This window comes from Penicillium riverlandense (genome assembly GCF_028828495.1).
Source record: "Penicillium riverlandense strain IBT 135883 chromosome Unknown utg000007l_segment0_segment0, whole genome shotgun sequence".
NCBI lineage: Eukaryota > Fungi > Ascomycota > Eurotiomycetes > Eurotiales > Aspergillaceae > Penicillium > Penicillium riverlandense.
The window spans coordinates 1,132,864-1,158,355 of record NW_026643198.1 but is presented as its reverse complement, the minus strand read 5'-3'; the positions used below and the strand labels follow the sequence as shown (position 1 = coordinate 1,158,355).

Sequence of the window (25,492 nt, the reverse complement as noted above, 5' to 3'; positions counted from 1 at the left end):
CCGTCGCCGAAAAGCCTGCGAGAACTGCAGGCGACGGAAGGAAAAGTGCGATGGGCTCCAGCCGTGTGGTCGATGCCGCAGTCGGAGAGTCGAGAGCCAGTGTGGACGTCGTGCGTTGTCCCGCGCGTCTCAGTCGCTACAAGGCCAGAACAATCTGTCCTCCTCATGTCCACAATCAGGTGGCAATTACAGTCATGATGCACCTCCTGCATATCCCCCTGTTTTTCTAGATTCGATGCAAGGGCTGGATACCCGGAATTCGCCATCCAGCACAAGCATCTCCAGAAACCTCTCGATCTCGTCGCAGTTTGGCTCCGTGGTGTCTCACATGTCACGGTTAGTCCGCGATCATCAAGGGACATACATATTTTTTGGGCCTTCCGCCAATCTATCCATGCTGCAAACCATTCGGAAAATCGTGCACCGTGCGCTGGGGCCAAGCAACTTCCGGGAAGTGCCTGCAGAAGACGATCTGGTTGATGAAGAGGCAGTGTCCATTGAGGGGAACGATACCGTCGCCGAGCCTTCCCGACCTTCGGTCGCTGATGCCCGTTATTATCTTCAGTGGTATACAAGCACCACAAGTTGTGTCTTCGATCTCTTTGGACATCAAGAGCTCGCGGAGGAAATTATTCCCTGGCTTGAGAAACCCGCGTCCACGGACCCCCAGACGTGCATTAATTTCCTAGTCCTCGCTATTGGAGCTCAGTGTGGACCTAGAAACTGCGACGACCAGGCGAATGAGTATTTCACCTATGCGCGATCACTGTCATCGAAAAAATGCCTCGACGCTGTCAGCATTGCCACTGTTCAAATATATTGCCTAGTCGCCACGTATCTGCTTAACGCAGCGCGCCCACATGCAGCCAGCATGCATCTCGGACTGGCGGTTCGCGCCGCGCACTCGCTGGGCATCCAGCGAGCGGACATTAATGCTCTCTTTGCGGGGGTAGAAGGAGCCAAACGCGAGCGCATATGGAAGGTTTTGCGAGTACAAGATCTTTTCTTGAGCACATCGCTTGGGCAGCAGCCATCCACCAAAGAGACCCGTGAAACAATGTGGCCACAAGGGTATTCGGCGTCCACCGATCTCTGTCATATTTTTGAGAAAATCCTCTCTGAAGTCTACTCAAAACAAGAGGTTTCTCCTGCCGTGCTTGAGAATGTCAGTAAACATCATCGGGAATGGGCTTCTCGTTTTCGAGAAGGTCTTCTGACCGATCATATTCCTGCCGAGGGAGATGTCGGTGCTCGAGAGGGACAAAATCAACCCAACATTGGGCTCTGCCATCTCAAAGAAGCTTACTACTGGACTATCATGTTGGTCACTCGCCCGTATCTGATCGACCTGGTCCAAAGGCACATGGCTTACGAGACGGACCGCCCACGTCAAGCGAGTACCAATGATGACGTGCTCTCGCCACAGACACAGCAGTCTGATACTCTACTGGCTCATGCCTCAGTGAACTCCGCCGTACTTACAATTGATCTTCTGCAGTGCTTTCTACTCGCGGGCGAAATACCGAAGCGGCTGCCTTATGTTGTCAATTCCATCTTAAACTCTGCCCTTGTCCTAGGAATCGGCTATTTTGCTGGCCTCGATCGTTTGTTCCCTTTGGGTCATGCCTTGGATTTGGCTGAAAGATTGTTGGGCCGTTTTCAGTCAAGTGACCCATTGGCGCAATGGAGCCTTCGAATAGTACGAGATCTTCGCTGCTCTTGCAATGAATTTGTCCGACGGCGATGTGACCGTCATCTGAAGCGCCAAAGAGCTCTGGTCGAAGGTCTCTTCGGCGATGTGAAGCCTTTGGACAGCCAGGCCCGGGCTTCTCCCATTTCCCCGTCTTCTCCATGCAGTCTTCCACAGGGCTGGAATATTGGCTCGGAGAACGGAGACTCCCAGGACATGACACAGACACAGTTTTTGGAACTCCCCAGTGATTTACAAATTGAGGAGAACAGTACTATCTGGAGCCAACTGTTCCGAGACTCCATTCCGGGCTCGCTCTGGGAATCGGATCTGGAATCCGGAGGCGGCCTCCCATTTGAATGGCCTTAGCATTGTTATATTATTTCATTCAATGTATTCTAGCATATGTGGACATAATGGTGGTCAGGTGGCGAACTGAAATCACGCTCGCCAGCATTGCAACAAGGGAAATCGCTGAACAGAAGATGATCATCATCAATAGTACATGCCTATCTACGAACCCCGAAACTCTAAATATCCTCATCTAGAAGTGGAGTCTGAAAGCTCCGAAAGACGTGGGGCCTTGCAGTTCCCCAGATTTCGGGACCCAACTTCGAAGGTTCCAAATCCGAGTCCGAAGAATATCTTCCTGTCGGATTAAGCCCATCTGAGCATACAGAGGCGGGGAATTACCCCGATTGCCATCGTTGAGCTCCCGTCGGAACAGCTAGCATACCCCAGAGTTTGATTTCCTGGGGTTAGAGGCGTTTATATTCCCCCCAGTTTCCTCTGTCAATGAATCAAATTCCATTTCTTCATACTCTCTTCTTTCCTATATCTTGAACATCGAACATTGTCGAAATTATAATGGGGTCCATCTCTGACAACGGCATCCTGGACGCGCTCATTGTAGGCGCAGGCTTCGGAGGTGTCTACCAACTCAAGCAACTTCGTGACAATGGCTTCAACGTGAAACTTGTCGACTCTGCATCAGACTTTGGTGGTGTCTGGTACTGGAACCGATACCCCGGTGCCCGTGTGGATAGTACAGTGCCACACTACGAGTTTTCTGATCCTGGATTGTGGAAAGACTGGTCATGGAAGCAGCGTTTCCCTGGCAGCCAGGAATTACGGGATTACTTCTCCTATACGGCCGACAGATGGGACTTGAGAAAAGACACGGAATTCAACGTGTTCATCTCATCAGCCGTCTTCGATGAAGAGAAGAATCTCTGGAACATCACGAGCTCATCTGGAAAAGATTTCGTGGCTCGGTATCTCCTGCTCAACACCGGTTTTTCGGCCAAGAGACACACTCCTAACTGGAAGGGCATCGACACGTTCAAAGGCACATGGATACATCCTTCATATTGGCCAAAGCAAGAGCCTGATCTTCGCGGTAAAAAGGTCGCCGTTATTGGGACTGGCTCTACGGGTGTGCAGCTCGCTCAGGAACTCAGTCAAGTGGCTGGCGAATTCGTTCTCTTCCAGAGAACTCCCAATCTGGCGTTGCCTATGAAGCAAATCAACTTCAAGGAAGGGGAGCAAGAACTCCCTAGGAAGGATTATCCATACCTGTTCGAAAACCGCCGGAATAGCTTCGGCGGCTTCAACTTCAACTTCATTCCGCGCTCCACTTTCGACGATCCCCCCGAGAAACGGAAGGAGGTGTATGAAGAGCTCTGGAAGCACGGTGACTTTCACTTTTGGCTTGCCACCTATCAGGATATGCTTTTCACCAAGGATGCAAACAAGGAGGCCTATAATTTCTGGAAATCGAAAGTGAGAGCGCGACTCACGGATCCCCGTCTTCGAGAAATCCTGGCTCCCGAGATCCAACCCCATGGCTTCGGCTGCAAACGCATTTCCCTAGAAAACGGCTTCTACGAGATTTTCAACCAGCCAAACGTGTCGCTTGTGGACGTCAACTCCACGCCGATCGTTGAGATCACTGAGCGAGGAATCAGGACAACCGAGAAGGAATGGGAACTTGATTACGTCGTCTGTGCGACTGGCTTCGACGCCGTAACCGGTGGTCTGCTGCAGATGGGAATTCAAGGCAAGGAGGGCCAGCTTCTGACTGATAAGTGGAAGCATGGCACGAAGACATACCTGGGTATGGCGGTGTCGGGCTTTCCGAACATGTTCTTCACCTACGGACCTCAGGCACCCACTGCGCTCTGCAATGGTCCAACGTGCGCGGAGTACCAAGGGAACTTCATCGTCAGCATGATGAATCATATGAGGGAGCAGGGCCTCAAGCGCGTCGAACCTGGCGCTCAAGCCGAGCAGGCGTGGGGTGAAGACGTCCGCAAGTTTGCGTATTCTTCATTGCTACCCGAGACAAACTCGGTAAGTTGCTCCTGCTAAAGAATTTTGTGAAATCTTATTTCTGACTCGGTTTTCTTGTAGTGGTACATGGGGACCAATATCCCTGGCAAAGTCCGGGAGCCTCTCATCTACCTGGGTGGTGTTCCAAATTACTATGGCAGTCTCGATGAATGCTTGCAGGGCGGATTCGCCGAGTTCAGAAAGACGTAGTCATTTTTTGTTGAGCTACGAGGTTTTCAATATTATGTACTCGTTATGAATGCTTGCCATTTATTGTTCTCTTTTATGGAGGCTATCAACTATGGAAAGTCAATCGATATGTATCTTGAGGTGATTGTTTGATTAAGCCCAAGAGGTCAAACCTATCTTAAATTAAAGATGCCGGCATTAATATGCACAGTAAACTCGATGATAAAGCCTCAGTTTAGAGTAACAACCTTCTTCTGCACTTATGAATGATAAGACTTTTTAGATCCGCGAAGATACGAAAGCAAATGTATTTGAAAGAATAGCCCGTCGTGAATAGACGTAGAGTTGCATTTATTCTAAATTATCGGCTCCAAGTCGGTTGAAAGTTATCAAAATCGGAAAATCATAGCTATCATTCATTTCGAAGTTGTAGGAGCTCTTCGGCAGAACGAAGAAGATTTCATCGTGACTGAATCCACTTAATAGCGGAAACAGTGTCTTGACTAAACGCAGACCACTCGGGAAGAGTGTTGAAGAACCAAAAACAATGAGGCATCCCTTTGTAGAGAACCTCATGAACGCTAACCCCTGCATCTTTCAAGGCAGCTGCCAGGACTTTACCGTCATCCCGTAAGGGATCACATTCAGCAGTCGAGACATACACTGGCGGGAAATTGCCCAATACGGTATCGTCAAGCAGTATGAAGCTGCTAGAGTCTTCAGGGGTTGCACGCACAAGTTGAAGAAACTGTGTCATCACGGACCGAGTAAGGACCGGAGCACCCTCCCCAAACTCTTTGTAAGAGTTGTGGGCTGCTTGGAATTTTTCGGGGATGTTGTCCGGGTGAACCGTGACGGGGCTGACAGCAATAACTCCAGAAAGAGCGGTTGCAGGCACCTTGGATCTGCCGCTCACAATCTTTCGCGCAGATAGAAGAGCCAGAGTCGCACCAGCCGAGGTGCCAATGGTGAAGAGACGGTTTGCATCGGCGCCAAGAGAGCTCGCATTCGCATATGCCTAGGGGATTTTAGCAAGAGATGCCAGCGGAGCCCATGTTAAGGCCTACCCATTCGATAATAGTCATCGTGTCTTGCAGCTGCACCGGATGCTCATGCTCTGGAGCGAGGCGGTAGTCGACGCTGATGAGAATTGTTCCGGCCTTTTCGGCAAACTCTCGACACAGAAAATCCTCAGCGTCAAGGTCACCGAGAATGAATCCACCGCCATGCATAAAAACCCCGAGCGGCAGAGGGCCCATCGTCTTACCAGACTGCGGTGTATAAATGCGATATCCAACACCTTGGACATTGCCATTTGTCACCGCTACCGCGTCCGAGGGAAGTGGGTAGCCGGGGGAAAGGGCTGCAAAGAGACCCGCGAATTGGGCACGGATATCAGAGACACCCCCCTGGAGGGCAGTCCTACCACCAGTCGCGGTCTCTAACTGACAACGGCAATCTAGATCAGTACAAGGAGGAACAGCCTTATTCAAGAAGTGAAACGCCCACCTGGAGCCAGGATTCCGCGTAACGGTCAGCCATGATTGAGATATGCAGATGAAGATTCGGTATTTCGATAGATTGTTGAGACACACTTCGTGGGGAGCAGGCAAATTAAAATGAGCTCAAACTATTGTATATTCCATCGCTTTGGCCCTTCGGAAATCCTTTCGGACTTGGGGAAATTAAGGTTTGCGGGTTTCGGAGTTCGATTTCGGAGAGCAAACGATTTTCGGGCGATCTGGGGAATATTGGAAAATGCGGAGGAATCTTGTTTTCAGTATCGATATTTGAGAGCTAGTTGATTTGTGGAGGTATATCTCTGGTTCAGTGTCGAAAGCTGATGATTAGACGCGCGCGTCGACGCGATCTCAAGATGGACCTGTTACAGCTACTGTCCTCGTGCAGCCATATCCTATTATACTTGCTGTCCTATTACAGCTGCTGTCTTGGGATTTGTTTTTGCTTCCAAGCAAGCTCGTAGTAAATCAAAAGTGGTTTCATTCTGACCTGAAGGTATCCCGGTGAAAGCAAGATTGGCCATACTCATTAGCGTGGAGGTGGACCTCGCCAAGCTTCTTTTTACTTCTCTCCATCACTTGCAAAAAGAGCTTCTCGGCCTCGTCCCACCAGCCCTTAACCAAGTATGCTGTTGTCAGCATCGCTATGCTTGCAACTGTTTCTACATCCTCTACACCTAATAACTTCACCTTGTTCTTCCTCGATTTTGACATCGTTTCCCGCGTATCTGCGATATTACCACTTTGCCACCCATACTACGCACCTCTGTAAAGAAGGGTAGCCCTTTTTCGTAAAGACTCAAAAGATTCTGGTCGTTGTGGTTTAGGGAAATAGTACGTAGTTTGGTTCGTCGTATAAAGTGATGAGCTATGACATATATTAACAGCGTGCTTGGAAGGCGAAGAGGCAGAAAATTCCGAAATAAATCAATGATCCAGAATCGTAGAGTGTGCAAAAACCCTGATTTTTATTATCACCTTGCTAGTAGACAAACAATAATCAAAGAAATAGAAGGCCGTATGAATCCCCAAGCCCAAGGGATCGGAAAGATGGCAGCCATATGATCTGAGCCATAAGAGCGAAATTGAGGACTTGAGCGAGAAGGAACCTGAACGGCTGCAGCAGCTGCTGGAACTATGGGGCCAGTATATCCTGGAAACGGGTATAGCCACCTTGACTCTCGACCAAGACCAGTTCATCGAGGCGATGGAGGGACAGATGCTCGAGACCGGCTGGATGGAGTATGAGTACCGTCTAACATGGATAAATTCATCACCAAGCCTCCGCACTTTGAGAGGACACTTAATGCGATGTAACTGAGGGGCAGGATATAGGTTTATACATGTGCTGTGAGGCACAGAATAGGCATATAACCTAGTCAATGAAATGTACATCTGTCATTTGAGAATGGTATCACACTTTCTTTTTCCCTTGCACGCCGTCAACTGGGCTGACGCGTCCTCGTGGGAGTAGCCCTACCCATCCCTTGATAGCTGGGCTCAATTGGCTCAGTGCGTAGAAAGATACACTAGATACTGCAGGGTAGATGGCCAAGCTTGTCAAAATAGTGCTTGTCAAAGTAGTGACCGCATTTGTAGTGGCCAACAAATGTTGTATATGATGTTCGCGATGCTGTGATCCGACCGGCCATTCAACAGAGAAGCGAACAGTTGCTGCTCGTCCCCCGAGAGCAAAATGATCTCTGCTCTGCGGGCCCGCGCACACTTTGTTTCAGAGATATCCGTCATTATGCTGTGGGAACCTGTGCTGTATGGCCTTTTTTCGAATCTATGGTAAGGATATGATTATAAGCGAGGCTTCTATCTACCCTCAGCTTATTATATGTAGGCTAGTTAAGGTATTTCAAGATAAGGTTCGGAAAGAAATGTGTGGTTGGGTGGTAGAATCTACTTCCCTACCCTTTCTTTCACCTAATTCACTAAAATCCAGGATCGATCACAATCCGTTTGTCAAAATGAGGAGGGGATTTCTTGGCCTATCGCATTTACCCAAGTGGCTGCGGAGGATGAGTGATACTGAACGCCCCGTTATTTGCTGATAGGACGGGCCTCCTCGACGCCTTTGATAGGACAAAGATCGTCATCCGCTACAGCTTAGATTGCTTAAATTACATGGTGATGGAGGGACTTCCAGGCGTGTTGCAGGGCGAAATCACGCCATTACCGCCCCAATGAAACAACAACAGGGAAAAAAGGGAGGCCCTTGCTGGTCGGTAATTGAATATTTAATGATAGGTTCATCCCTTTCACTCGATCCTTTTTATTTTTCGGCGCACTGAATTTATTCCCCACTAGTTTTCCCCTCCTGGAAAAATGGTATACGCGACAGAAGCGGAGGATGTTGACCGCAGTTCTCAGGTTGTGAAAGATGGGAACAACCCGCAATCTCAATCCGACACGGACGTTGCAAATGTCGATTCTACCGCCAAAGCAGGGCAGTTGGACTTTGAACAGTATACTCGTGGAGGACTGGGTCGGCATTTGGGTGTATTCTCGACGACCTTTCTGATGTATGTTTCTGGTTGACATTCGTCAGCTTCAACTTACTTATTTCACCATGAAAATAGCGTGGGTCGAATCATTGGCACCGGTATTTTTTCGACGCCGTCTTCTGTGACTAGCAGTGTCGGCAGCGTAGGAGCTGCAATGCTGCTATGGGTATTGGGTCTTCTCTTGGCTGGTGCTGGCCTTTGTGTCTGGCTTGAATTTGGATGTATGATACCGCGCAGCGGAGGGGAAAAAGTATACCTGGAAGCTGTCTATCGGCGGCCGAAATTATTGATTACCGTGGTCTTTGCTACTCAGGCCATTGCCCTAGGATTTACAGGTGTGTTGGGCAAACATCAACAGACATGATTTCAACTTGGCTGACTAGATGGCTAGCCTCGGGATGTGTTGTATTTGCCTCCTATGTGGTTGTGGCAGCTGGGAGAGAGGCATCAGAGTGGGAGGAGCGAGGAGTTGCCATCGCGGTGATTGTGTTCATAACACTGATGCATACGTTTCTGCCTAAATGGGGCGTCCGGGGCATGAATGTTCTGGGAGTGTTCAAAGTCGCCCTTCTACTTTTCATTGTCGTCACTGGTTGGGTGGTACTGAGCGGGCGTGTGTCAAGTGTGCCCGATCCATATGCCAGCTTCCATAATTCCTTTGCCGGATCTGCAACGTCCAGCAATCCGTATGCAATTGCGCTGTTCAAAGTCTTGAACTCATATACGGGGTAAGTGAGCTTCTCACTGTGCGAACTTGCGGTTGACTCATGGAATGTCTGCAATTATAGATGGTCAAACGCGGCCTATGTCCTCAATGAAGTCCGCAATCCTGTCCGGACCCTAAAGATTGCCGGCCCCGTTGGACTTTCCATCTGTGGAGTCCTCTGTCTACTCGCGAATGTGGCTTACTATGCTGCCGCAACCCCAGAAGAGATTGCCAACAGCGGGGTTACCGTGGCTGGCTTCTTCATGGGAAAAGTCTTTGGCTCGGCAGCCGAGCGCGCGTTAAGGTAAGAATTTCGAAACGGTGCACGCACGACTCTAATGAGGCATTATTACATACAGTGCCTTGGTTGCTATATCCAGTTTTGGAAATGTAATGACCGTCACTTTCGCCCAAGCCCGAATCAACCAGGAACTTGCGAAAGAAGGGGTAATCCCATTTCCCAAGTTCTGGGCTTCTAGCTGGCCATTTGGGTCCCCGTCTTCTGGCCTGCTGTTGCACTTTATTCCATCTTTCATTATCATCGTGGCGATTCCATTTGGTGATGCCTATGATTTCATCCTGGATCTGGAAGGGTATCCAGCCAGTGTCATCAACTTCTTAGTTGTCGTGGGCCTTTTCTATCTTCGATGGAAATCTCCGAATGTCCATCGGCCTTTTCGTGTTTGGTGGCCTGTTGCATTCTTCTTCATGGTTGGCCAATCCTTTCAGCTGGTTGCGCCGTTCATCCGACCACCGGGAGGAAAAGGAGATACGTCTCTTCCCTACTGGTTGTCATCTGTTATCGGTATCGCAATTTTGCTTCTGGGGGTGATGTACTGGTTCGTCTGGCAGAAGGTGCTTCCAAAAGTCGGAAGATATCGCCTTGCTCCAGATCACGAGGAGCTTTCAGATGGCACAACGGTTGTGATATACAAAAAGGCCAAATAGCTGGAGAATGAGTTGAGTTAAAAGAACGATGGGATGGCATTTACGGGCGACGATAGTTAGCAGTTCTGTGTTTCGGCCTAAATCTAGCGAAAAGAAAACATGCAATAAACAAATCAAACTCTACTACGTAATAGATCATGTGCAATCTTGAAAAACTAAGAGTTGTTGTGGTAATAATATATCGGATGGTAAGGCTACCGCTTCGGGGGTGTAGTAAAAGAAGAAACTGCCAGTAAATTCTTTTTATCCATTTTGCGCACAAAGCGAAAGCATATACGATTATCGGTCACTGCTTGCCCTCCAAATCAGTGAAAAAATCTCGTCCAAAGTCAGAACTACTATCATTGAATCGTAGCTTCTTGTTAATCGCCTGGATCTTCTTCATGTCCTCTGGGCTGAGCTTAAAATCCGCTTCCAGATTGGATTTAATTCGTGACGGGGTCTTGGACTTGGGCAGCACCGAGTGGCCCTGCGTGACCCCCCAGGCTAGAAGAGCTATTTAGCAAAGATCAAAAAGGAAAGCTAAAGGGAATGGTACATACCGAGAGCAACCTGTGGCGCGGTCTTGTTGTATTTCTTGCCTATCTCCGCCAGCACGGGCTCATCGATTAGCTTGGTAGCACCGCCTTTGTCGCTGTAGATGGAATTCTGGTTCCCAAATGGAGAGTACTGCGTGACATGGATCCCCTTGGCCTGGTGCCATGTTGTGAAATCATGCTGTTGCAGCCACGGATGACACTCCATCTGGTGGGCAGCTGGTACGACCGAGGTGTTCTGTATCAGCCGCTCCATTTCGGCTTTGGAGAAGTTTGACACGCCGATAGCCTTGGTCTTGCCGGTTTTCAGCAGTTTCTCCATAGCCTTGTAGGTCTGCAAGTGGTTTTTAGTGCAACGCTAAAGCAATAAAACAAACTAGACCTACATCGAGATAGTCGATATTCTCCATGATGAACTTCCCATCCTGTTTCGGAAATAGATCCTCGCCACGCTTCCAAGCGACGGGCCAATGCATCAGGTACAGATCAACGTAGTCCATGTCCAAATCATCCAGAGACTGCTGCAAGGCCCCGGCCACGTCGTCCGGATGGTGCTTGTTGTTCCAGAGTTTGGTCGTCACAAAGATCTCTTCGCGCGGCACGCCGCTTTTCTTGATGGCCTGGCCCACGGCCTTTTCGGTGCAGTAGCTATTTTAGCCATAGTTAGTACAACGCCAATGCAATTAATATTGTTGCTGCTTACACCCGCGCAGTATCTATATGCCTGTAGCCTGCCTTGATTGCCTCCGTCACAGCATCTTCCTGGGCGTGTTCATCTTGCCAGGTGCCAAATCCGATGGACGGAATCTCGGCTCCAGTGTTGAGCTTGCATTTGGTGGGCATGTTGAAAATAATTTTTTCGGATTGTTGTCAGTGGCAGCCTGATATTTTGCGGTAAGACTCAAGAAGATATATATATTAGGGTTCGGACGTCACGGACGTCATGTTGACGACAATGTTCCTTGTGCCCAATGGCATTAGAGTAGCCCTGAGAGCGGATGACGCTTAGATAATTAACTAGGAAGGATCCAAAGGTCTGGGTGAATTAAATGGTATTGTTATTCTTATAGAATCAATTTTTTGTAACGGGGATCAGCAGGAAGTCTGCTGCTTAGGTATAGTTCACTAGATCATGTTTGACTCCCAGACAAACTGCGCCGCCAGTCTCTCCTGCCTGCCGTAGCATCCGTTTATATTCCGAGCTCCACCCACAATTTTTTCTTTCGCTTCCTCGCTAGGAGCTTTTCTTTTTTTCCGACTTGCATCTGTGACAAAGGTCCATCCTAGGTCATAGTAACTTCTCACTAACCACAGAGGTAAGCTTACCCTCGCTTTGGGTTCATCCCTTCAACCTTTGAGGATAAAATTCCTGGTATCACTGTCCCAACGCCCACGAAGGATTTTTTTTTTTTTTTTTTGAAAAACCTCTACAATTACACTGATATGCTTTTTTACCTTCCGATATTCACTCTAAATGGCTTGGAACCTCGCTGACTCGGGTCTCTTCAGGAAACTCGAACAATTGATGCTGGTCTGCATCATGACTGCTTCTATCCCAAAGTAAAAGGTACGCTTTTTTTTTCTTTGCTCAACTCGCATCCATCTACCCCCCTTTGTATGATGACTCCAAAGACATGTTAAGGCATTCCTCAAACTTAAATCACCATGTGGAATCTGTCATTCTATCAAGTTTCAGCCTTGTCTGACAAAGCGCTCGTTCTCTCACTGCTTCCGCTGGCTTCTCTTGTCGTGAACCATTACTGACAAGCTGCTGGTTTAGGTAAATCTTGCAATCTCGCTCCTCTCCTGCCCTCTTGCCTTGCATGAAGATATCTTGAACGAACGGGCGGACAGATCGTGTCTCCCATCCTACATCCAAAACATACAGAGCGTACAAACTCTGTGGGTGTATCGACGGGAGATTACTTGTTGAGAACTCGTCACCTGAGCCTTTGCCCCTTGTCACATATTATCCGCATCGCAGATGAAAGTGTGATCGTGTAGCTGACAAGGAACTGTTAGGTAATTCTTGCTCTCGTCTTGTCCCTCAACCCCACAACCATGGTCCAATCTATTATGATGAATGTGTTATTCACACTGTTTGACCTGGGTACTCTGTATCTGGGAATGAACATTTACACAAAAATCTGATTTAATGAGGTGAGTGAACCATTTGCCTCTCCCGAACACACCATGCTAATGAGACTCAATAGCCTGACTTAGTTGCCATGTTTTGACTTCATGACTTGAACATGCATCGTGCTTGAATGCCATTGCTAACTCGATGTGATACAAAACATAGGACCCGGATCCCCATTGTAGATATGAACCAAGTCCCGATATTGTGAGTCTCCCATCTGTTTCTATCCCCTCTACCCCCTCGCCTGATGAACCCATATATTCGCTGTGTTCTTTCTGAACTACATCTTGAAGATAAAAAATATATTCACCTTGGAGAACTGATCCTATGTTACTCTTGCCATATCACATCACCGAGTTCGTTTGATGTTCCGCTGCTAATACCGATAGCAGGTCCCGCAGGTGATTTTTAGCATCAATGAAACACTACTATTGTTTTGATTTCTGTCGTCCCACTAGCTATCCATAGATCTGCCGTAGTTTCCAGTCTTCTACTCCACAAACTGGCCATGCCTCTTATGCCACCCCTCTATACTGTCCCCCGAGTCATTGTAGAGCTCATGCACACTCTTCTTCCCCTCGGGCCACCGCATCCACGCCGGCTTCGACCCGCCCATGACACACACCATCTCCTCCGGGACGGGCAGCTCGGTATCAATGGCCGTGGCAAAGGGGTGGATCAGTTCGGGCCAGTGGTGATCCCACAGCCACAGCATAGTGCTGCAGTTGGAGCAGAAGTTCCGCTCAGAGGAGCAGCGCTCCTCGTTTGGAGTGCCGCGGTCTTTGATGCCGTTGTATTTCCTGGGTCTGTTTAGTTCTTGTGCCTCGGCGGCAGGGAAGGAAAGGATAGAAGGTGCCGTACTTGATGAGGTCTTTGCCCGTGATGATCTTCAGGCTGTCGGCGATGCCGCCTAGGTTCACACTGCCGCTGTATCCGCCTACTTTGCGGCAGATGCTGCATGCGCAGAGCTGGTAGGGCACTGGGGTTTGGGACTGGAGGGTGAAGGTTACGCCGCCGCATTGGCAGCTGCCGTCGAGTTTCCTGACCGGCTTGATTAGAATGGGTGATAGAAGGGATAAATAATGCTTACATTGGCATAGCTTAAGATTGGCTTGGAAAAATGGAGGTAGGAAAGAAAGTAGGAGTTGGAGGTTTGACAGTGGAAGGAGCCGGGAGGTCAGGGACTACGTATATATACTTCGACTGGATACACTATTCCAGCAAAGCAAACACGCCACAATTACTTCCGGATGATATCCCTAGACTTCCACATCCTATGAACAGGCCGAAATGCACGTCCCGTCAAGCACCAATACATCATCGCTCGAACTTGTGAATCTTGGTTGGCTGACGTCGTGTTTGTCTCGTTTGCTCTGTTTGCCTCTCTTCTTTCCGACCCTTCGCGACTCTCTTCTTGTGCTGCTGGACGGACCTCCAAGCAACCGATTTCCATTCGAAATGAGCTTCGGCGCTCCCGGAGGCGGAGCGACCAATATCAAGCCCACTCCGTGAGTCTTTTCAGTCGCATAATTCTCGAGTGATGCTAATTCGCATCCGGTACAGGCCCGAGCGCGGTAGCTTTCCTCTTGACCACGACGGTAAGGGAGTCCTCTCAATCCGAATGAGGCCGATATGAACCAGAATCGAGCAGCGCTAAGAGTATGTCCCAATAGGAGAATGCAAGCACATCATCGCGGGCTACCTGAAATGCATCAAGTCCAACAAAGGCACCAATGACGAGGCGTGTCGCAAATTGGCTAAGGATTACCTTGCCTGCCGCATGGACAAGTATGTGGACTTTTCCCTTTGGGGCTGAATGGCAATTCGCTGACCTGGATTGCGACGGACAGAAACTTGATGGCCCCGGATGATTTCAAGAATCTCGGTCTGGTGTTTGACAAGCAGAATGGGACCGAGTCGACAGGGAAAAAGGACTGAGATTTGTACAATAGTAAACGACAAGCTCTAGGCGTTCTACATAACTATACATTATATTTCAAATCTAAGATCAATTGAAGTGAAGGTATTCAATGTACTGGATTCCCTTAGCTACAGGTTAAGTTAACTCTATGCGGGGAGTCTCTCCGCCCGACTCAACTTCGCACCTCCAACCCTTTATCTTAACCAGATAGTATGCCCTCATGTCGTCCATCGCCCGGCCACCAGACCCGTGCTTGGTGGCCATCATCCTGATTGTGCGCTCGCGCACTGGTCCCCGTCTGGTCTTCCACTACCCCCCGAACCCGCTGAGCGAGAATCGCCTGAAAACCACCACCAAGGGCGGCCGGCGCGCGCGCCACAAACAGGGAGCCAAGAACACCGACTCCAGCTCGAGTGACGAGAGCGGCTTCAGCTCCGACGAGGATGAGGAGGAGAGAGAAAGCCATCTGGGTGGGAGCTCCGTGTTGGGCGGGCGGCGGGCGAGCAACTTCGGTCTGGACGACCACGCGTCCGCCACGGTGTCGCCCGCGGGCGTGGAACCGCAGCGCCCCGGATCACTAGGGTCCGGTAGGGGCTCTTCTATGCGGAAACGCGCCAGTGCAAACTCCGACCAGGAAGATGATCCGGGGGCGGTATCTGACCGACCAGATGATGGACCTGGGGGCTCGTCGCGCCGACTCTGGGAGTCTCTTTTGGGGCTCCCAGGGAACGTGTGGGAGAAACTTCTCAGTCCGTCTCGGTCATGGCATAAGCGGCGATTCGAGGTCGGAATCAATGACCTGGCCCTGATGGGATGGCCGGTCTTCGTGCGCGAGGATGGTACCTGGCGGAAACAGAAACGGAAGAAGAAAAAGAAGCCCTCCGCTGAATGGGATGGCGGCGAACTGGGTCATAATGAGGATTCCGAGGGGGCCCCCGGCGTAGAGAAGGGCATTGGATCCCCTGCTTTGGGAGCCACTGCGGCCCCCAGCGCGGCTGCATCCTCAGAGGCCAAGCGCACCTCATCTGCCAGCAAGACTGGGAAGCCATCAGAGGGCACTGTCGACCCAGAGGACAAAGACTCCATGACAATGTTCAATGTGGTGTTTGTCATGGATCCTCCGTTGCTGGAGTATTCCATGCGCGTCAAGGAAATCTACGAAAACATCATCAAGAAATTTGCCAAAGCTTTGAAGTGGGAGCAGGCTCGCACTGATTATGTGTGGAAGGAATCCCAGCACATCCTACAAGTGAGGCGAAAAGCCCGGGAAACAAGTAAGCCTCTGTCTTGGAGTTGGTATTACATGAGCGAGCTGACGGTCCTCGTAGAAACATCTGTCAACAGTCTCTATTATGATCTCATCGCTCAGTCTTCGCTGGCGAGGGCTATCTACACCGTCTATAGCAGTATCTCAGCCTCAAAGATTGCGTCTGTCTCCCTGAGCCCCGATGTCTCCATCTCGCTACAGATCCCGCCTCTGACTTCCACGCCATATCTCGCGGGCCCGACAGACCAAGCCTATCCGGGGCTATGGCTGACCACCGCAGACAACGTGACACCCGTTGATGACCCAGGTGCGGCGGATGGGAACAGTGCACCGCACCAGGTCCTGGCCAAGCACTTTGCTCTGCTCTTCTTGGACAGCGAAGCGGCCATTATCAAAGATGTCGAAACTTCCGGCGGTGCAATGGCTCCTGCACTGGCCCACTACATCCGTTGCTCCAAGCCCACCAAGTCATTTGCCCAAATCTCCGCATCGTCGGGGATTTCGCTCACCACTATTCAGATGCTGGCCAGTCACCTTGTCTACTGGCGACGTGCTCGTGCCATCCCTCCTATCCATCAGCGAGACACATACATCGTATCCCCGAATTGCGACTTGAGCAAGCTCGAGGCCGCCACGGTCGCCTACCAAGCGGCCTTTCCGACACTTCCCACCCTACCAAAGATGCTGGCTATGCTCAGCGGAACCCCCCGGCCCTACAGTACCCTCATTCCCAGCAAAGACCACAAAGACGCCTACTTTGCCATTCTCGCCTGGCTCCTCCGCGGCGGATGGGTGACACAGCTGCGAACCTTTGCCTGGATCAAGGTCTCCCCCGAGATCAAACGAGCAGTCGAGAGCGCCCTCCGCAAAGAAGAAGTGGACCGATACCTCGCCAAAGGCAGCGCAAACTCGCTCTCCACAACGGACGGCCAAAATGACTCTGATGATGACGATGACGCCAACTCCTCCTCTTCTTCCTCTCTCGCAAGCCACGGCAGCGGAGACAACACGCCCATGCCCGGCCGATACGATGCGCGCGCCCGGCTCCGCACGTCGCACAAACTGTTGGATCGATCAACCGCGCTCCGCCTGTCCTCCTTGATCTTATCCCCGCATCGCGCATCCCCGCTCGAGTCTCGCTGGCTCGACGAAATTGTGTCCAGATTCCCCGACCGGGCCGGCGGCCCCGGGGAGGGACTCATGAGCATCAGCCCGGAACTCGCACCGAAGGATCTTCAGACTTTACTGCGGACGTATTGGCCCATCTTTCTCAAGTACTTGAATGGGTATGATGCTCTGGAGAAGATCCCTGTGCGCGAGAATCTGAAGCGCAAGCTTGTGTGGCAGGTCCTCTTGCGTTTGGGGCTGAGTGGCACGTCCGGGCCTGGTGAGCTTGACGCGAGGGAGCAGGTGCTTGTCAGTGTTCGACACTGGTAGGTTGGGATGTTTTGCGAACTTAATATGGGATGTCATATACAACCGGGTATTTGGGTGTCTTATGGGTTTCCTGTGTATAGCCACGGCGTTGGTTCCAATTTATTCAATCTATTCTTCGCATCTTATACATCTAGTAACACCTGAGGCATTACTCGGACACCCTCCACTGTCGCCAAGGTAATAAACGTTCCAACCGTGGTAATGGGATTACATCCACTACTGTCCTTCCGATGGATTCCGTTGCCCTCAGCCCTAACCAGCACTACCGAACCTTGAACTGTGTGTATGCGCATGTATTCTCCTAGAAACATCCCCAAAACTTAATTGTAGACAGGGAATGAAATGCAAAATACCCCAAAGCGAGCGGGATATATTCAAGCCCAATACCAAGCCAATGCATGTGCAGGACTCTCCGTCACATTCTTGTCGCACAAATATTATGATGTTTAGGCTGCCTGGTTCTTCGGCGGTATTACCGATACATACCTCCCCTCCCGTTGCCAGGTACCCGAGGATTTCATCACCGGTTGGTTTCTCCGAAAACGCAACGGTCCCCACGGGTGGCTTGTGAAGATTAGATGCAGCAGTGTTTCAGGCCAACACTAAGAGGGATAGCCGGCAGGGGGTGAGAGGTGCCGTCTCTGAAGAATAATCAACGGTATAGATATTAGGTATCGACTTGACTTGACTTTCTGTGTAGAGGATGTAGGTTCAAGCATATTCTCACCCGTACGGGCCGTCCGGTAGGCTGTTAGGTAAGAAAATCGGACACGCACAAATACCAATTTCCGCCCGCTGCGAGCCAGTGAGCATTAGTGGTATATTAGTTGCTCTACTGGCCCGGGGCAAGTCCCCAGTACAATACATCTGACAGTTGACAGCTCAACAGCCCTACCTGCCTGACTATTGGAGGCTCAATTGCGCTGCAGCAGCTATTGGCCCTCCCGGATCGTCCGATGCAGAATGATGCCCGATGAGACAGAGCTTCAACCGAGGCTGGCGGGAAAGCACAGGGTCGTCTTTGCGAGACAAGTAACGGCCCTATGTAACAGTGCACTATTTCCAGAATATGCCCCCAACGGGGTCTAGTCTGGGCTGGAAATTGGCGCAAGGATGACTGCGGGCAAACAGGGAATGCTCTGACAATCCAAGAGTAGGAGTAATAGTAGTAGTGAAAACAATCCGAGGATGTATTCCCATTGACTAGCTATTAATACTGGGGCTTGTATTGATGGTTATTCCATGGCCCAGCGGGGGGGACTGTATAGGCCCTATTGTAGGCTCGTCCCACACGGGCTTCCGGCACTGATTCCACACATCCCGTTAGTTACTCCATAGCAGAAAAAAAAAAAACTCGCTTCATTTCTTTTTCTCTTTTTCGATTGTGAAAACCAAAAGTGCCCAATCCTCAGACCCTAAGTACGTCCTTGTTTGCGGATTCCCAGCTGGCATTTCTTCCAGGGTGAGTGAGTGGATGACCACAATAATAATAATTTTGTCCTGAACTTTCTCACTCTTCCCTCTTTCTCGGTCTCTCCCTCTCTCTCTTCCTCTCTTCACCAACCAACTTCCCTCTCTTTCCCTCCCTCTCTTTCCTCCCCTCCAGCTTTCGGTCTTCCCACCACCCCCACTGTGCTGTGGGCTGTTTCTTGCTCTCATTCCTCCCTGCCACACGATCCTGTGCTGAACTCCCTCCCTCCCAGCCCGCGTTCCGCTCGCCCACTCGCCGTGAGCGTTTTTTGGCCCAGTCGATCGCGCTTGATTTTCCGTCAATCCTCCGACACCTCCCAGGTCAGCGTTGCCTCAGTGTCCTTTCCTGACACTTCTCAATCGTCCTTGACCGTGGAGAGTGCCTTGCGACCCGACCCTCACGTCCGAAGCAACTCTTGACCCTCGCTCCGGCACCACGTGAAAGTCGCGCTCATCTACCCAGGCGACTTCCGACAAGGGATCAAATTTCGCGTCAGGAGCACGGCTGCAACTCAATAACACCGAGTGTTGCCTCGAACACTTGGCTGCTGCCCCCTCCACCCCGTCCGACGATCAAGAGCCGGGCTGTTGTGATTGTCCCAGCGAACGAGCGCGGAATTACACAAGGGGAGAGTTCCTGTGCATCCGACTTGCAACAAGCGAGTCGATTGTACGAGCCCGTCACTCCTTCACCCCCGAGGTTTCGTTCCCGACGTGGACAGGGCAGTGCCCTTCAACCTTGGTGGAAGCAAGAAGTTATTTTGTGCTTCAACCCCTCCATCGCTTACTGAAGCCCCGTGAGGTCTGCTTTCACAGTCATCTAGACAACCGCTTGTCATCCCTGCGAACCCGAAGGTGATTATCGATGCGACTCGCGTTTTAGCCAGTCTTCCCACAAATACAACCGCGCCGAGTACAACCCTCTCGCAACGCCTCCCTACCGGGATTTCCTCTCGTCCATCCTGAAAACAGGCTCTCCTCATACACCATCCCAGAGTGGGAGTGATTTGGAAAAAAAGCAAAACGGGGAGTTGCAGCTTGGTGGGCTTGAAGAAGGGGAAGCCGATTCTTTCTTCTGCATTCCGCCAGTGTCAGAGCCATCTCGCCCCAAGTCGGCACACACTGAGGTCTTTCAGAGTCATCAAAGGAGATAGCTGTTCTTAGGCAGAACTCTCTTTGACCTCGCGGATTCACTTTTTTTTTTTTTTTTTTCGTCTCGATTAGAACCCGCAATGAGTTCGCAATCCGAGATGCCTACATTTTCGTACGCCCAAGCCGCCAAAGGCCTTGCCCCTGCACCAACCAAGGCGACAGTCGCGGAGTCGGACAAGGTCGACTCCAAATCTGAGGACCAGAGCAATACTCCCGTGACTACGGATGCTTCGTCTACAACTTCGGAACCTCAAGTACCACGAGATACCGAGAAGGAGACGCCAGATGTTGCCAACGACTCTGAGTTCACGACAGTTACCAGCAAGCAGTCTGCGGCCAAGGCCAAGGCAGCCAACTCCAGGACATCGTCTCCAAGCGCGGGCAACTCTGCAAATGGAACGCATCGGAAGAAGGACGATGCCTCGAATGTCACGAACGGCACTCCAGAAGCTGCGTCCGGCAGGAAGTCTCAATCAGATAAACAGGCAGAGAAGTCGGAGAATGGAGGAGCAGAGGGCTCCAAAGACACATCTGGGGATTCCGAGAGCAGCGCACCTCCTAAGGAACTCAAGGCTGCTCCTATTCCTACAGTGAACATCTGGCAGCAGAGGAAGGAGGCCCAAGATGCCAAGGCCAAGACCACGCCGCCCGTCTCTGCTGCAAAGACTGGTTCCACGAAGTCTGCTACCGCAGAGGATAGCCAGCAAGATTCAACCAAGGCTAACCAGAAGAAGAAATCGGATGGTGCATCGGATGGTGCCAAGGACCGGAAAAAGGCAGATAGCAAATCGCGCGACGATGGATCTGCGATGCCTCCGGTGGCAGACGCTACATTATGGCCCACCCCACAGGTCGCGCTGGGCGAAGAGAAGAAGAAGGCCCAAGAGAAGACCGATAAGTCCGAGCAGACCAACAAAAGCCCCGTGATGCGGACGCATGGCAAGGAGAAGTGGACTCCTGTCCCATACGTGCCAACTGCTGTTTTCAACACTCCTCTTCCCTCAGCTTCTGGTCGCAGAGGAGGAGGCTCCAAAGCTTCTCGAGGTGGAAGAGAAGGCGGTCGCGGTGGGTCTCATGCCGCTGGCGAGAAGTCCACCTCTGGACAAGGCGCTGCAGGGTCTGCGCCGAAGCAGACTTCTGGCGGAGAGCGAGGGAGACTCGAGTCTTCCACTGGTCGTGCAACATCCCTTCCTGCGCAATCGCGTCGATCAACGAGCACCGATGTTGTCCCGACAGGAGGCAAGGCCTCTCAGCCCGCGGATAAAAGTCGTGGAGCCCGCGGTGGAGAGGATGCAAACGCCGCAACCGGCAAGCAAGCAAATGGCGGCGAGAGCGTGGCGCGCCCCCAGCGCGAAGGCAAGCCTTTCGCACGAAACCAAGCAGGCAGCGACCGCAACGCGAGAGGCACCCACCTGGCTGTGGACTCTCAGGCTGCGGCTCGCGCCAATGAACGCCGCCTCGAGAACGGCTCCAAGTCAGCCGACTTCTACCGAGAATCCGGGTTCGACTACAACCGAGAACGTGGCGACTCACGCGCTGAGCGTGGGGGTCGTGGCTCCAACCGTGGCCGTGGCGGGTATCCAGCCTTTGGTAGCCAGAATGCTCCGTTCGCTAATGCGGCAGCCATGCCCAACAATTCCTTTGCTACACCCAAGCCCTTTGGCTTCAACGAGCGACAACGATCACAACAGGGTCTTCCCAATGGCGCACAACAACAAGGCAACCGGATGCCATTGCGATCACCGTCGCTGCCGACCACTCCAGGCATGTACGGTGTTTTCCCCTTCGATGTTAACGCCATGTACGGCTATCAACCGGCGAACCCTGGAGCAATGACTGCCATGCCCTACCAGCAGCAGTACATGGAGCCCTTCTCGCTCATGAATATGCTCTCGATGCAACTGGAGTACTACTTCTCCGTTGACAACATGTGCAAGGACATGTTCCTTCGCCGACATATGGATGGCCAGGGCTTTGTGCCATTGGGTGTGATTGCCAGCTTCAAGCGGATCAAGTCGCTAACCGAGGACTTTGAACTTCTTCGTATCGTCTCTCGCCAGCTCCGAAACGTTGAGCACCAGGTCGGTGACGATGGTGTTGATCGGTTACGCCCGAGAGAGAGGTGGGCCCAGTGGATTCTTCCTGTTGACCAGCGTGATCCCGCCGCCCAGCATGAAGGTGCGCCGCCTGCGAAGCAAATCGGAAAGACCGATGAGAACGTCCCATTCAACCACCATGTCGACGGCGCTCTCAACGGCTATGGAGGACCACGCCAATTCGTTCCCAATGGTACCGCCTCCCGAGGCCCCAAGACCTCCCTGTCTACCGCGGCCCCGGAGTTCATGCCGTCAGGGCCACCCTCCGCCCACAATGAAATTGCCAATGTAGGAACCCCCACGGATCCGTCTTTCTTTCAAGATTGCAACTCTGCCCTGTCAACCGCTCTTGATACCCTGGACGACTCATATGTTGACACTTTTGTTTCAGCGCGCGGACTAGACTTGCCCACCGACCGCCCTTCCTCGCCTCCCCCTCGGAACTACGGTAGACTCGACAGGGTATGCTCAACCTCATTTCCTGTCCCTAGGGATTGTAGCCCATGGTTGATAACTTATTATAGTTTTGATGCGCAAGACAGGCCTCAGCGACTTTCTAGTCCTATCCCTGACTTGACTGAGATGCCCTCGAAAAACAAATCACATCCGCCGTCCGAGAAGAGGCCGGACCACCAGTCTAAGAATGCTCGCAAATCTTCCGCCAAAGGGAGTCAGAAATTCCGGAAACCTCAGTCACGGAAGGCCGAGAAGAAAGCTTCTAACATGGGTCCTCCCTACCATTCCTGGGCACGATATTTGGCACGCAGTTTCGATTTGCAATTGTACAATGATTTTAGGCGTTTAGCCCTTGATGAACTTCTCACACGACACGCTGACTACGGGTTTAACGCTCTCCTGTCCTTCTACCAATCCTGTCTCCTGAGCCAGCAGTCAATCCATGAGCAAGTGGTCCAGGATATGGCTCACCTGGCCCGAAGTGACGGCACTGGCCGGATTGCGGAGCCTATGCTGTCGACTGTGCTTGTGGCCATCAACAGTGACCGAATGACTCCAGGGAATCGCAGCCTGACTGGCTACTACTTCAATGTCCAGTTTGGCTACGGGGACTGGCAAGTGTGATTATGTTGAGCTCTTTTCCCCCCTCCTTTTCCATTCGAACTTGTGTTTTTTTTTCGTCTCTACAACAGGGTTCTCTCTTCCGTTTTGTCTACCAATCATGAATCAGCATCAATCTGCTCCAGAGTTCTTTGTGCATGCATCTTTGCCGACTTTTCTTCTTTTCCGTTCTTCTAGAGTGCTCAGGGGGTTATTTTATTGCAACCAGACGGGTCGGGTTACCGTGCAGCCTCGGAGTTGTCATCTCCCATTTGATGCCGTTTTTCTTTTCTCTTCTTTTCTCTTTGAGTTCTTTTTTGTTTTCTCCACTTTGCTTCTCTGTCATGAGAGGTTTTACAAAAACATTCCGGAGTCTGGGCATAATTCACTGGCAGTGTTTTCCCCTCCCCTTTCCTGTTCCATGCCTGTCTCTTCTTCGGTGGGCCGGGCCAACAAAATTGCTTTCCTTCTTGATCATAGAGCCACTTGTTTACTTTTATCTTTTTCTTTGGTGCTTCTTTTCTTCTGTTTCTCTCCACAGCCGCGTTGATGATGATCCCGGTCTTTTTGCTCATTCTGGGATCCTTAGCGAGTCATCATCATCATCGGTATGAGATTGCCGGCTACCCCGAGCAAAGCAAATGGTCAGATTCAAAACAAAAGTCTTGTATGAGGTCAACCATGTTTCTATGTCCATTGATCGTCGTGATGAAGAAAAAAGAAATTCCATCTGTTATGTCATTGTTCTGGGCTTGTCTGTACTACATTGTGTGCTTCCACTCGTATACCATCTGTACGCACTATGATTATCCCGAGTTTTTGGCAGAAGTCATGTAGAATGTATTATTCATTTCACCTCGTTATAAATATACTTCCCGTTCGGCACAAGACCTTTTTTTGTTGATGCCTCAGGCAGCAACACCTCGGCGTCGTCAATCATCCGACACTGAGCCACTCCAATCGTCCAGACAGCTTTGCCGCCTCCCTTCTCCCCCGGTATTCGGCTGTTCTCTTTCTCTCCTCCCTACCTCTCCTTGAGTACCTTCTCCCATCCCTCTCCTCATTCCAAGCAATATGGAGAGTGCATCCCGACAGGCCCCGAGGCTATTACGGGCCACCCGTGTCTCCAGCTTGCCTCATCAGCACCGCCTGCCGCGATCCAGCACATGCAGTGCAGCTGCTCTTACCCGAACCCAACGAAGAACCGTGTCAAATTCTCCACGGAATCTCGCCCCCGAGTCGCTCTTCAGCAACTTCGCGGCCGCTGGCGCGACTGGCGGCCAGCAACCAGGCGGGCCCACCACGTACTTCACAAGCCGAACCTCGCTCCCCGCTAACACCGTCATCCGATTTGTTCCTCAGCAGACAGCATGGATTGTCGAGCGCATGGGAAAATTCCACCGGATTTTGGAGCCCGGTCTGGCGATCCTGGTTCCGTTCCTTGACCGGATCGCCTATGTGAAGAGCTTGAAGGAGTCGGCCATTGAGATCCCCAGCCAGAATGCAATTACGGCGGACAATGTGACGCTCGAGTTGGATGGAGTGCTGTATACTCGTGTCTTTGATGCGTACAAAGCGAGGTAAGTGTCTCCACGGGATGTTTTCGAGTTCAGTGCTAACCTGTCCGTGATGGATTGCAGCTACGGTGTCGAAGATGCGGAATACGCCATCTCCCAGTTGGCGCAGACGACCATGCGATCGGAGATCGGCCAGTTGACTCTCGACCACGTCTTGAAGGAGCGCGCAACCCTCAACACCAACATCACACAGGCGATCAACGAGGCTGCCCAGGACTGGGGCGTTGTCTGCCTGCGCTACGAGATTCGGGATATCCACGCCCCGGAAGGAGTTGTCGCGGCCATGCACCGTCAAGTGACTGCTGAGCGGTCGAAGCGCGCCGAGATTCTGGACTCTGAGGGTCAGCGCCAGAGCGCAATCAACATTGCCGAGGGTCGCAAGCAGTCAGTGATCTTGGCCTCGGAGGCCCTGCGTGCAGAGCAGATCAACCGGGCCTCTGGTGAGGCTGAGGCGATTCAGCTCAAGGCCCGGGCCACCGCTCTGGGCATTGAGGCTGTCGCTCGGTCGATCGAGGAGGGCAGGGAGAATGCCCACAGTGCCGTGAGCCTGAGTGTCGCCGAGAAGTACGTTGATGCCTTCTCCAACCTGGCGCGCGAGGGCACTGCCGTTGTGGTGCCGGGCAACGTCGGCGACTTGGGCGGCATGATTGCCAACGCCATGGCTGTCTATGGCAAGGTCAGTGAGACCCAGGCCAAGAACATGGCCGCCAAGGCCCTCGGAGTCCAGGAGCCTGGACACCAGACCCACACGAGCCGGAAATCGGACGAGTTTGAGGATCCCGACAGCGAAGCCACGCTGGATGAGGAGCCTCGGTCACGGGACGGTGTCGCGCAAAGTGTGCTGGAAGGATTCGAGACAGCCAGCCAACACAAGCGGTGATTGTCTGCAAAAAGGAGACCCAAAAACGAAAAAGAGAAAATCCCCCATGAATTCGATGAAACC

General features: G+C 51.5%; 10 protein-coding genes across 10 annotated transcripts; 7 read left to right on the top strand and 3 right to left on the bottom strand.

Annotated features, from left to right (window-relative positions):
• Positions 1-235: 235 nt before the first annotated feature.
• On the top strand, positions 236-2,059 carry N7474_008032 (fungal specific transcription factor domain-containing protein; the record flags this gene model as incomplete). The annotated part of the gene is made up of 1 exon (XM_057199442.1): positions 236-2,059. The coding sequence occupies one exon, from the start codon at positions 236-238 to the stop codon at positions 2,057-2,059; it is 1,824 nt and encodes a 607-aa protein (XP_057050143.1).
• Positions 2,060-2,557: 498 nt separating this feature from the next.
• Positions 2,558-4,231, top strand: N7474_008031 (flavin-containing monooxygenase; the record flags this gene model as incomplete). Its single annotated transcript, XM_057199441.1, has 2 exons — positions 2,558-4,042; positions 4,103-4,231. 2 exons carry the CDS (start codon positions 2,558-2,560, stop codon positions 4,229-4,231), a joined length of 1,614 nt encoding a protein of 537 aa, XP_057050142.1.
• A 439-nt stretch (positions 4,232-4,670) lies between these two features.
• On the bottom strand, positions 4,671-5,752 carry N7474_008030 (alpha/beta hydrolase; the record flags this gene model as incomplete). The annotated part of the gene is made up of 3 exons (XM_057199440.1): positions 4,671-5,228; positions 5,278-5,655; positions 5,720-5,752. The coding sequence occupies 3 exons, from the start codon at positions 5,750-5,752 to the stop codon at positions 4,671-4,673; spliced, it is 969 nt and encodes a 322-aa protein (XP_057050141.1).
• A 2,312-nt stretch (positions 5,753-8,064) lies between these two features.
• N7474_008029 (uncharacterized protein) lies at positions 8,065-9,897 on the top strand (the record flags this gene model as incomplete). The annotated part of the gene is made up of 5 exons (XM_057199439.1): positions 8,065-8,261; positions 8,319-8,578; positions 8,635-8,971; positions 9,032-9,253; positions 9,309-9,897. The coding sequence occupies 5 exons, from the start codon at positions 8,065-8,067 to the stop codon at positions 9,895-9,897; spliced, it is 1,605 nt and encodes a 534-aa protein (XP_057050140.1).
• Positions 9,898-10,183: 286 nt separating this feature from the next.
• On the bottom strand, positions 10,184-11,276 carry N7474_008028 (aldo/keto reductase; the record flags this gene model as incomplete). The annotated part of the gene is made up of 4 exons (XM_057199438.1): positions 10,184-10,383; positions 10,440-10,767; positions 10,820-11,081; positions 11,137-11,276. The coding sequence occupies 4 exons, from the start codon at positions 11,274-11,276 to the stop codon at positions 10,184-10,186; spliced, it is 930 nt and encodes a 309-aa protein (XP_057050139.1).
• Positions 11,277-13,063: 1,787 nt separating this feature from the next.
• N7474_008027 (GFA family protein) lies at positions 13,064-13,671 on the bottom strand (the record flags this gene model as incomplete). Its single annotated transcript, XM_057199437.1, has 3 exons — positions 13,064-13,373; positions 13,435-13,614; positions 13,664-13,671. The coding sequence occupies 3 exons, from the start codon at positions 13,669-13,671 to the stop codon at positions 13,064-13,066; spliced, it is 498 nt and encodes a 165-aa protein (XP_057050138.1).
• Positions 13,672-14,031: 360 nt separating this feature from the next.
• Positions 14,032-14,511, top strand: N7474_008026 (coiled-coil-helix-coiled-coil-helix domain-containing protein; the record flags this gene model as incomplete). The annotated part of the gene is made up of 4 exons (XM_057199436.1): positions 14,032-14,081; positions 14,137-14,171; positions 14,247-14,361; positions 14,424-14,511. 4 exons carry the CDS (start codon positions 14,032-14,034, stop codon positions 14,509-14,511), a joined length of 288 nt encoding a protein of 95 aa, XP_057050137.1.
• A 203-nt stretch (positions 14,512-14,714) lies between these two features.
• N7474_008025 (nitrogen permease regulator 3 family protein) lies at positions 14,715-17,198 on the top strand (the record flags this gene model as incomplete). Its single annotated transcript, XM_057199435.1, has 1 exon — positions 14,715-17,198. One exon carries the CDS (start codon positions 14,715-14,717, stop codon positions 17,196-17,198), a length of 2,484 nt encoding a protein of 827 aa, XP_057050136.1.
• Positions 17,199-19,900: 2,702 nt separating this feature from the next.
• On the top strand, positions 19,901-22,996 carry N7474_008024 (La domain family; the record flags this gene model as incomplete). The annotated part of the gene is made up of 1 exon (XM_057199434.1): positions 19,901-22,996. One exon carries the CDS (start codon positions 19,901-19,903, stop codon positions 22,994-22,996), a length of 3,096 nt encoding a protein of 1,031 aa, XP_057050135.1.
• Positions 22,997-24,046: 1,050 nt separating this feature from the next.
• N7474_008023 (SPFH domain-containing protein) lies at positions 24,047-25,429 on the top strand (the record flags this gene model as incomplete). The annotated part of the gene is made up of 2 exons (XM_057199433.1): positions 24,047-24,552; positions 24,613-25,429. 2 exons carry the CDS (start codon positions 24,047-24,049, stop codon positions 25,427-25,429), a joined length of 1,323 nt encoding a protein of 440 aa, XP_057050134.1.
• Between the last annotated feature and the right edge of the window lie 63 nt (positions 25,430-25,492).